The sequence below is a fragment of the Urocitellus parryii genome, chromosome 1 (assembly GCF_045843805.1).
Source record: "Urocitellus parryii isolate mUroPar1 chromosome 1, mUroPar1.hap1, whole genome shotgun sequence".
NCBI lineage: Eukaryota > Metazoa > Chordata > Mammalia > Rodentia > Sciuridae > Urocitellus > Urocitellus parryii.
In genome coordinates this window covers 251,611,556-251,623,667 of record NC_135531.1, presented here as the reverse complement: position 1 = coordinate 251,623,667, position 12,112 = coordinate 251,611,556, and the positions used below count along the sequence as shown (strand labels likewise).

Genomic DNA, 12,112 nt, shown 5'->3' with positions numbered 1-12,112 from the left:
AATATTTTCTCATACTGTAAACTCTGAAGCAATACTTAGTTCTGATCAATTACTATTAACACTAAACTTGAGAGACAAATCTGTTAAATCATGCCAGTTAGCATATCATTTTTTCCTTGAAACTCATTATAAAACCTCAGTTCATGCCATCTGTGAACTACAATATATTTACTAGTATATAGTATATATGTCTCTTGAGATATACACAGAACACATACATACACATATATTTCAAGTATTATTTATTAGCTGCTATTCTTCAAATGTTGGCTTAGTAAAATAATTAAAAATACACAATTCTACTTATTTGTTGCAATTATGTTCAAATTTAACTAGAAAACTTGCTAAATGAGATTGATGTGCAATCTTGTATGAATGCAGTGACATTAAGAATTATCAAAGAAATCAAGTTTGGTGGTGCACACTTGTGAAACCTAGTTATTTGGTAAGTTAAAGCAGGAAAACTGCAAATTGGAGGATAGCCTAGACAACCTGGTAAGACCCAGTCTTGAAATAAAATTAAAAAGGGTTGGGGATACATCGAAGAGGTGGAATATACCTGGATTCAAGCCCCTGTACCAGAAAATTTTTTTTTAAAAAAATAGCAAATAAATAAAAATCTACTAAATCTTCATGGTTACACATCTAATTGTTCAATAGATACTTGTTTAGAGCTAACTTAATGTGAGCACAAAAATGAATGTTAATAACAAACTTGTCATAGGAGATTTTTTAGTTCCCTTCTCAAATTATACTTATTTGCTTTCTTCCTTTTACATTCTCTTATTCTTTCTTCCTTCCCTTTCCTTTATTTAAACTTTGTAGCATTTCACACTTCCTTTATAATAAGGACACATAACTCATTTATTTTACTAATATTTTATATAGAGAGCTTTTTAAACAATGTTTCCATTTAATAATAAAGTATGTACTGCATTTTGAGGTATATCATAAAAATTTAAAATGTCTTGTTAGAATTTTATAATTATTATATGCTATTCTCTAGGCTTATTAATGAATTTATGTGATCCTTTTTTCTTTCAACTTCCACCCCATTTCATTGTTAAAATTTTTTCAAAGTGCCTTGTGATTTCTTAACAATTTTCTTGCTATATCCCCTGTAATATGATTGTTATCTTCTCTATTTCACAGAAACTCCTCTAAAAAATGCCAATGACCTCCTCCCATTCAAATTAAAACACCATTCCTCAGTTCTATTTCATCTTGACTTTGAATTACACTTATTGTCATAAATCTTAGTTCTTAAAGATTTCTAACATTGACTTCTAAAAGACACTACGATTTTTAAGTTTTCTTATTATTTTTTGATCATTTATCTTCTTAGTGGGGGAATGCCCCAATATCCAATCTTTAATAACCAATTTTTCTCTCTTCTCATTTGTTCTGTTTATAGGAGTACATGTACTCATAAATTCTCTCTCTCTCTCTGGTGCTGGGGAACCCATGCTAGGCAAGTACTCTACCACTGAATTACTTTAATCTTAATTTTCTCAATATCTTTTTTTTTAAGGTCTTTAAAAATAAACTCTTCAGGAACTGCAGTTGTAGCTCAGTGGTATAGCGCTTGCCTAACATGTGTGAGGCCCTGGGTTCAATCCTCAGTATCACATAAAGAAAAATAAATAAAATAAAAGTCTTGTATCCATCTACAACCACACACACACACACACACACTCAAAGTTAAAAATAAATAAATAAATAAATTCTCCAGTTGTTTATCAATACCTTGTGTCCAAACACATCCACAATTAAATTAACCTTCCAATATAAACCAAGATCTATTCCTAAACTTGTGGCTGCTATCCTCACTATTTCTCAGACCTCTGAATGCTTCTCAATTCTTCTAACAGCTAATACAGCTTTCTCTGCATTTGCTCTCAGATGTACTACTCCTTCACCATTTCCATAGTGAGATTATAAGATATCCTAAAGCAATTCTCTTTTTATTCCTTTATTTTTACTTTTCACTATGGTAAAATATACATAAAATTTAGCATTTGAACCATTTTTTGAACCATATTTAAGTGTATAGTTCTGTAGCATTAATTACATTCACATGGTTGTGCAAACATCATCATCTACCTTTAGAACTATTTCTATCTCCCTAAATTGAAACTCTCTACCCATCGAACAATAAATCCCATTTCTTTTTTCAATTTTAATTATTTCTAGTTCTTTTCTATTTTAACCAATCCTACATATTTGTTAAAACAATTTTGTGTAACAAGATCTAATTGTCATTCCCCATCAAACATCTGATATTGCCTTTTTTAATGCTTATGTGGTGCTGGCCTTGCACATTCAAGGCAAGTCCCTCTACCACTGAACTACAACCTCAGCCCCTGATAGCACTCTTCATTATTTATAAGATCAAAAGCAATAGTCATTCTTTGATTATTGAAAAATTAGTAAAAATTTTAAAAATTATGTTGCTGGTGACAGTACACTAATACTGACGAAAGATCATTTTAGTCAGACATGCTTCTGAAACCAAAATACTAGATTAGAATGTTAAAAAAAAAACCTGTGCCAAAATTCTAAAAAGAGAATCCTTGTGATATTACGACAATTATTGCTGTTTTCAGAAAAATGCCTCAATTGAGACTCTGTACTTCTTATTAACTAGAATGTACTTCTGGTGACTCCAGAAGCTGAAGCAGAAGGATCCTTAAGTTTGAAGTCAGCCTGGGCAAGTTAGTGAGACTCTGTGTCAAAAATATAAAGAGCCAGAAATATATTATATATATCTATTATAATATTATATATATATATATATATATATATATATATGTGTGTGTGTGTGTGTGTGTGTGTGTACATACACATACACACACATTTCTGGGTAGTAACTGGATGAATTATAGTTAATTTAAATAACCATTAATTCATTTCATTATCTATTTAGAATTATAGACTAATTTTTAATGCTTAATGCCTTTAAAGCAAAAACAACTCAACCTCATTATGAATTTGTTTTTATTAAACAGATCTACTTTATAAATTTGTCCAATGCTGGCTCTCTTTTCTATGCTTTTCATGGTATTATTCCTATAAGACTGCATATATCAAATCTTTTTGTATAGTATCCAGGAGAATGGGAATATACAGATTGATAAAGTTTTTATATGATAATAGTGATGATGTAAAATTCTAACAAGGGGAGAAAAGTTATAAATCACTTTGACTATCTCAATTAAACCTCAAAGAAGCAATCATATTAAATGAATATTCCTTCACTGAAAGAAGGGAGAAGAAGAGAAGTTCAGAAAGACAGAGGGAAATGGAAAGAGAATACGGGAGGAGAAAATAAAGAAGAGAGGAAGGGAGGTGAAGATGCAGGGAAAAAAGGGGAGAATGAAAAAGAAAATGTGTTTACAAATAACCCATTGCATGGCACTAGAGCAGATTATGCTAAGTGAAGCTAGCCAAGCCCTAAAAAACAAATGCCAAATGTCTTCTTTGATATAAGGAGAGCAACTAAGAACAGAGCAGGGAGGAAGAGCATGAGAAGAAGATTAACATTAAACAGGGACGAGAGGTGGGAGGGAAAGGGAGAGAGAAGGGAAATTGCATGGAAATGGAAGGAGACTCTCATCATTATACACAATTACGTATAAGAGGAAGTGGGGGAAAGGGGAAAAAAAACAAAGGAGAGAAATGAATTACAGTAGATGGGGTAGAGAGAGAAGATGGGAGGGGAGGGGAGAGGAGAGAGGAATAGCAGAGGATAGGAAAGGCAGCAGAATACAACAGACACTAGTATGGCAGTATGTAAAAACGTGGATGTGTAACCAATGTGATTCTGCAATCTGTATACGGGGAAAAAATGGGAGTTCATAACCCACTTGAATCAAATGTATGAAATATGATATGTCAAGAGCTATGTAATGTTTTGAACAACTAATAATTTTAAAAATCACATCACAAAATATTAAAAAAAAAACAAATAACCCATTGCTTCTAATTCCTTATAAATGTCAATTCAAGAAACAAATGTAGCTTATCTCAATGTTCATAGAGTCCATCAGGAAAAAGACAACAGCTAAAGCAGAGATTAACATAGAAAAACCATTACTGGCAATTAATTCAAATTGTACTCAGATGAAAACTTGTAGTCCTTTTTAAAACAAAAACAAAACAAAACAAAAAAACAATGTCCTGATTCACATCTTCTAATAATGTCTCTGAACACTAGATGGCAATGAACTAAAGGTTTAAACAAAAGTAAAAAAGATGTTTCCACAAAAACTGAGTTATTTAATATATGTGAGACAGATATAACGGTTTCACTTCAAAATATACATCAATTTATGACAGCAGTTCTTACCTGGGAAGAGGTCTGTACATCTCATAAATATCTCCCAATAGATTAATCCAAGAGCATACATGTCTACTTGTTTCAAAGCTGATTCACAGTCCCTCAGATTCACAGCTCCTTCTAGCACTTCTGGTGCCATATATCTAATTGTGCCAACCTGATAAATTAGAGTGATACTTTCAGAAATAGAATGTAGTATGTTATTTGACCCTAAGCATGTCACTGACATAAATAATTTATCTCAACTGTGCCCTTTTTGAACAATTGAACTGTGGTAAATTCATTTAAGCAAATGCTATTCATCAATCAGAAAGAATAAACTAGGAATTCCCATGTGTATCAATTTTAAAAACTTAAGGCATAGTAAGAAAATTATAAAACATTGTGTATATAATTTAATATATATTTAATATATATATATATATATTAGTTGTAGATGGACACAATAGCTCTATTTATTCCTTCATTTTTATGTGATGCGTAGGATCAAACCCAGTGCCTCACACCTGCAAGACAGGTGCTCTACTGAGCTACAGCCCCAGCCCCCTAATATTTTTAAAAGTTCACAAAAATACATGTATGTATATATAGACATGTGTATGTGAATACAGAGAAAAGGGTAAGGAAGGATATGTTTAACATTGTAATAGTGACTGTCAGATGGTGAATGATCTTATATCAAAATTGGGAACTTTACTCTTGCTTCAAAAATCAATTCCTGCATACTCCTTAATGTTTGTCAAAATGACTTAGAATGACAATGATTTTCAAAATGAACTGATAATTTTAAAAGGTCTTTTATGCAATGTATTTGGTATTTCTTAATTTTATAATTCCTAATATTCTGTAACTGGAAGTTTATAAGGATAATTGTCCTGAACATAATTTCAAAGTATGTTAGTGTGATATTTTTTGTATACACTCACCTCACTTATGGCTGCATTATCTTCTTCCCCTGGGCGCACCAGTCTATTTCCAGTCAGCCTCATGGACAACCCAAAGTCACTAATAACACAGGTTCCATCATTTTTCACCAGGACATTTCTGCTGTTTAAATCTCGGTGGGAAATTGCAGGCTTATAATGATCTGTTTGGACAATTTCAAATATTTATTAATGCTTAAACATAACTACTGAATATGAAATGAATATACAAGTAACAGAAACTACATAAATATAGAAGATGTTATTTTTTTGCCCTTTAGTTTTCTAATTAAAAAAAAGCATAAGAAACCAAAATTTTAACTCACTTATCACTATTTTATAATGTATGTTACCACACAACACTTGTTGCATGTATAGGTAATTAAGCAGTAAATATTCAGCTTAATCTAACAATAAACATGCTGCTGCTTCTAATTCTAACACAAACTTGTTTTTTCTCTTCCTTTCTAGGGCAGCAAAAGGAGGCAATATAGAAAGGTATATCTGACAAATTGGCATAAACACCAAAAAAGTCAGCTTTTCTAAAACAAAAACAAAGATCAATAAAAAAACTAATGTGGTTCTAAAATTTTCATGTCTTAAGAGTGTTCTTTTTTAAAAAAATTTTTTAAGTTGTTGATGTACCTTTTTATTTATTTTTTTAATATGTGGTGCTGAGGATCAAACTCAGTGCCTTACACATGCCAGGCAAGTGCTCTGCCACTGAGCCTCAGCCCCAGCCCCTTAGAGTGTTCTTCTATAGCTTAATAGGTGAAACCTGTGACAGCACATCCCGGTTCTGCCTGAGATTTTTGCCATGTCTCTGAGCCCACCTCAGCTCTTCAAATCTAACTAAAAATAATTTACAATGGATCAAGAGAACAAGTAGAGAAGCTGGTATCTTCTAGAAAGTTATGAAAATTTGTTCTTTGATTTTACAGAAATAAAGTAGTATTATACTGATTCCACTCTTAATTATCCTTAACACTACACCATAAGCTCCATGAAAGTAGAAAGAGAACATATGAAAGTGGAAAGAGAACATATTATATCTGAACTTAAAAAGGCCTGGCACAGAGTAAACAGTAAATTCTTAACTGATTGAAAGAATGAAGCTAACCTAAGCCTGTCATCTAAAACATTATATTATTTTTTCTCTATTTTTAGGGAAACATTATATAAACCTTGTATTTAAAAAAATATAGCTGTCACAATTTCTGAAGTTTAAAATATTTCCCTAGGTATATAGAGAAAAAGAACAATTAGAATCAAGTCAATAACAATTATAATCAAGTCAATTATTGAATTTGGTATTTAGTATTTGCATTTAGATTTAGTATATAGACATATTATTTCCATTAGTAAGCATTCAAATGCAATTTATCAACAGTGAAATTACAGAGGATCATTTTGTTGATATAAAAACTAAATCTACAAAACATTTTCTTCTCTTTCTACTTATTTTTATTAGTGCATTATAGTTGTACATAATGATGGGATTTGTTGTTACATATTTGTATATACACACATTATAATTTGGCCAATATCACTCCCCAGCACTTAATCCTCCCTTCTCAACTCCCACCCCCTTGTCGTCCCTTTTCTCTACTAATGTACCTTTGATTTTCATGGGATCCCCACCCACCACCTTTTTTTTCTTTTTTCCCTCTCTTGCTTCCATATGAGAGAAAACATGACTTTCTGAGTTTAGCTAATTTCATTTAACATAACAGTTTCTAGTTCCAACCATTTTTCTGCAAATGACATAGTTCCATTTTTCCTTTTTTTTTGAATTTTTTAATTTTCAACAAAACATTTTGAAGAAAAAATAGGAGTTAAATTTGTTCATCTAAGAGTTGATTTCTTTCTCATTTTCTTCCTTTCCCACTTTCTGTTCCAGTCTCCCATAGCTTATATTTAACTTGGCTTCTACTCAATTCCTGTAATAGCCACGTCTCTTATACTCTGAAAAAAACTAAATAGAAATAGTGGCATAACCTTGAGCTAATATTGAGCTAATATTTATATAGGAAAATTTATGGAAACATTTGATGATGTATACTAATATCAAATCAATATTTAAAGATCTCATACTTCAGGGAAAACTAAGCTAATGAGGAAGAATATGTGACAAGTTATTTCCTGCTATTACTAAAAAGGAAAAAGAAAAGGTAGGGAAATGGAGTAAGAGAAAAAAGGCAGTGGGGAAGATAGAGGAAAAGAGAGAAGAGAGGACTCAGCACCAAAGCAAAGGGAAGAACTACAGAGTATTCTTTTCAGTTGACTTTCCCCTTCTAAGTTCCCCTAAGTATTCTTTTTAACCTTTTTGAGTGTGTAAGCCAGGGGCAGAATATACAATGATTTTGCCTTGGGCATAATACTGCATTAGACAAATATGTCAAAGAAAAGTATAATATTATTTTAAATATATATGTGTGTATATATATTTATATCTATTAATTATACTTTCATATATTTTATAATTTATAAAACATGTTACAAAATATATTACAAAATACATATATATTTTTAAACCTGAATCAAAAAAATTTTCTGTGGATATTTAGACACATACATATATATATACAGAGCAAAGGACCCAGAAGGATAAACACAAACTGCTTAGTAATTTTCTGGTGAAGTCTGAGTAATTTATATATATTTTTGTATATTAGATTTTTGTTGGGCAACAAGCACACATTGCTATTATCATAAGGAAAAAATTCACAGGGAAAACTAATTACAAATAAACAGGTTCAACTCCTTCTTATTCTGAAGCAACAAATAACTGAAATAATAATAATAGTAGTAGTAGTATTTCTTACTAAGGAATTTATATTTTAAGCAAAAAAATTTATATCTGAAGATACTGGGAAGAAGAAAATTCTCTGAAAGGACACTTTAAATGTTTTAAAATATTACTGTATACTTGGGAACACCTTTAAGCAATAAATAAATAGCTTTATGTTTATATTACATGAAGTTTTTAAAAAGTTAACTAGTGATAATATTAGCTAATGTTTGAGAGTAACAGCTCTGTTTATTAATTTCAGCCAATGTTTGACTTGAAACCTTGCTGAATCATGCAAAGCTTGAAAGGGGAATTAGGATGGTATTTTAAGTTCTGTGCTAAGCCAGCTTTTAAAAGGGGTTGCAATATTTAATTGAGTAAGGGAACACACAGCCCAATGGTTAATGTGCTAAAGCCCTAGAGTAAGTGCATCAAGTTGCTGACATAGACAATAACATAGGTCAATTCTGTACTCAGGAATATCAAGATGTCTAGATAAATGAACTAATAAATTATTCAAGAGAAATTATTTATATATGAAGCATTAGCTAGAAAAGATGATCTGTGCTATTATACAATGGAACAAAGATCTAAGAAACTGATACATTAAAGTTCTCTTCATTAAAGAGGTCAGGAGATTAAAAAGCAATGTCAGGGTTACAGTTTGATAAGAAAATGTGCTAGGGGATGAAAGCTTAAGAAAGTACAGAGACAGAATTATCACAGCCAAGCTAATTTAGGGGTTCCTGTGATGTGAGATGTATATTGAAGTAAAGTGAAAAAGAAAACGTATTTAAAAGAGATGCTTTCAATAACTAGCAAAAATGTGCATAAAAGCTGAGGAAAACTGTAGTTGTGACAAAAAAATACAATACAGTTCTGAAACACTTGCAAAGACTGACATCTTGTCATGTACTCTCCCTTTCTTAGTATTAGAAGCCAACTAATTATCTGAGGCAGCAATGCACTCAGTAAAACTCAAAAAACAAAAACAAAAATAATATTCCCAGCCTCTTTTGCAGCTAAGAGTGGACTAGTTCTGAGAAACAAAACATGAACATGACAGTGGAACTTATGGAGATAGAAGGGAACAAATCCATTTATCTCCTCTTCCTCCCCACCTTTTTTTCCCTACCTAGGATACAGCATAACAATGAGATAACTTTGAAAATGAAAGTTACCTATTAAGGATGGTGTGCAAAGAAATATAAGTGCCTCAGGCCCTGATAGTACCATGGTGTTACCAAACCAATTCTGGATGGTTTGGTAGTTTTTTTGTGTGTGTGTACGTGTGTGTGCGCGCGCTGGGGATTGAACCCAGGGCCTCATGTATGCTAAGCAAGCACTCTATCACTAAACTGTATTCCCAGACCTTTAGATTTTTACATCAGAAAAAAAAAACATTTTATTGAAACTACTGTTATTCCCACCTTCCATCCTCACAGATTTAGCCAAATCTAATTCTAGTTAATAGAAGCATGGATATATAAAAATACACATTAAGTATACTAAAGATCAACCTACTGAATAAAGACCTATGTGATAATAGAACAAAAGAAGTAATTACATATTTAATTCATTTAAATAAACAGAATAAGGAAAATATAGCCTAGCTAAGAAGTTCTTAACCCAAGGTCCACAACTCTTTTTTTTTTTTTTTTTTTTTTTTTGCTGTGCTGGGAATCAAACCTAGGGCATTGTGCATCATGCCAGGCAAACACTCTACCACTAAGCTACATTACCAGCCCAAAAGAATATTTTTGTAAGTATTCTCCCATGGTTATTACTAGAGCTTTAATTAAATTCTTGATGGAATCCATGACTCCTCTAGATAGTCTTTAAGTTTTTTTCTTATTCTTTCATTTCAAATATTTCCTCATGCTGAATAATTCAAACAATTGGTTAATAATAAATGCCTAATAATACAAATCATACTTTGAAGATAGGATTACAATTTTGAACCCACATGTGTTATTCATCTTTTATTCATTATCTTACCTCCTCGTGGTAATTCTGTGTGAAGATAAGCCAGTCCTCTAGTCACAGAATGAGCCAGACGGCAAGAGCTTACCCAGTCACTTGTATGGAGACTCAAATACTTGCAAAGAGATCCCTTTACAGAGGAAGAAAATGTATTTAAAAATTGAAATAAATTTATTTTAACATTAAGAGGTAAGTTAGCAACCTTATTAAGGATTTGCATAGGCTAGGATTCCATGAAGATTTAATGAACCATTTTAGAGAATTTTGAAAGAAGTAGTAAGGCATTTATATGTGAAGAAAGAAGAGAAAAGAATTTAAGCATCAATTTTTCATGTCTCATTCATACTTAAAATTATGAATGATTATTTCCTTTTAAATTCTTTGATCTATCAAATTAATTTGAAAAAATATCTGTTACTAATACAAAACTATTAATGGTTTATAATAGAAAACAGAAGAATTTTGTAAATATATATAATGTGTCCTCTGTATCTGCATGTTTTTCATTCATAATTTTGACCAACCCAGATAAAAAAATATTCAGGGGCTGTGGGGTACATCTCAGTGGTATCTAACATACACGAAGCTTTGAGTAGACCCCCAGCACCATAAAAAAGAAAAATTCAAAAAAAATTGTATCTGTACTGAACATGTACATACTATTTTTTCTTGTCATTATTCTCTAAACAAAATATGAATAACAACTATTAACATGACATTTATTGTGTAAGTAATCTAGAAATGATGTTCATGGGTTATATGTTAAAAAAAACCTACTCATCATTTTATATAAGAGACTTGAACATCTGCAGTTTGGGTATGTTTGCAGGGGGTAGAAGTGGTTCTAGAAACAATCCTCAGGATACTGAGGGGTACTCTCCGTATCTGTATTACTCAAAGTGCTTATCCACAAACCACTACCAGTCTCTGATGAGATAAGGAGCTTACACCAGAATGAATGACAATCAAAGCACTGCTTCCTTCACTGAGAAAACCTGGTTACAGAAAGAGAAAAGAATAGAAAAGAAGGGAGAGGGAGAGAATGAGAGAGGGAAATGAATAAACAGTATAATTAGTGATGTATTTGATTCAAATTATGGCACAGGATCTTTATCTCATTGCAGACCATTAATAATGAATTTGCGTACTAGCAATGCTTATTATGGTGGTCTTCCTGAAAGTCTGATTGACAGCTAGTATCAATGATTGTTTATTTCTTCTAAAGAACTTACATTGGGATAATACTCCATCACAAGCAAATACTCCATGCGTCCATCTGCAGTGACTCTCTCATCTCCAACTATAAAGCGAGCAATGTTGTCATGTTCCATCAAAGGCACTCTGTAAATGTTTTTTTCGTTGATAAAATTCTGACGGTTTGCAAAAGAAAATACTTTTACAGCTACCGGACGTTCATCCAAGGAACCTTTATATACTGCTCCATATCGACCCCGGCCAATCAGCTGTGAAGTTGTTTTTAAAAAGGCAAAGTATTAATTCACATCAAAATTAAATAATCAAATTTAAATAATGAAGCACAAATTCATGTAGTATGCTACACATCTCTATTGCTAATAGTTTACTCCATTATTAAGAAATTACTGAAGTCTGTATCTGGTATGACTGAGGAAGTTCCCACCCAACCTAGCTGTCTCACAGAACAACTGGAAACTCTGGACAAAATAAAAACAAACAAACAAAATATCTAAAGGCACTGGAGAATAAGTAAAAGGAGGTAGACTCTAAAATACCTCAAGATTTAAAAGAGAAAAATGGCATAAGATGAGCTCCCTATTTTTGTTTTTTAGCTTGATGCAGGGTTCAATCAGCTCTGTGCAGTAGAGTTAAAATGACAAGGGGAAATCTATAATCTTTCTGGACCTAAGAATCAGAGAATGTAATTTGGGGCAACTATAGCTTCTGCAAAGTGCAGATAGAATCCTGAAAAGGATGAATTCGGGGGACAGACTCTAGCTAAAGATAAAATAACTGAACCAAGACTTGAGCTTCTGCCTAAGAGACAAGTTTATAGTATGTGTTACTTACTAAAATAAGTAAAAATCAGCACACTTTCGG

At 31.9% G+C, this 12,112-nt stretch overlaps 1 protein-coding gene across 2 annotated transcripts in view; it reads right to left on the bottom strand.

Moving 5' to 3' along the window:
- Positions 1-12,112, bottom strand: part of Bmpr2 (bone morphogenetic protein receptor type 2) — a 169,191-nt gene that overhangs the window by 28,043 nt on the left and 129,036 nt on the right. For both annotated transcript variants that reach the window (XM_026405344.2, XM_026405345.2), the window contains exons 6-9: positions 11,269-11,499; positions 10,052-10,166; positions 5,266-5,426; positions 4,349-4,496 (exon numbers count right to left, since the gene is read on the bottom strand). In XM_026405344.2, the coding sequence (XP_026261129.1) occupies positions 4,349-4,496; positions 5,266-5,426; positions 10,052-10,166; positions 11,269-11,499 (655 nt within the window). The remainder of the gene's footprint in view (positions 1-4,348; positions 4,497-5,265; positions 5,427-10,051; positions 10,167-11,268; positions 11,500-12,112) is intronic.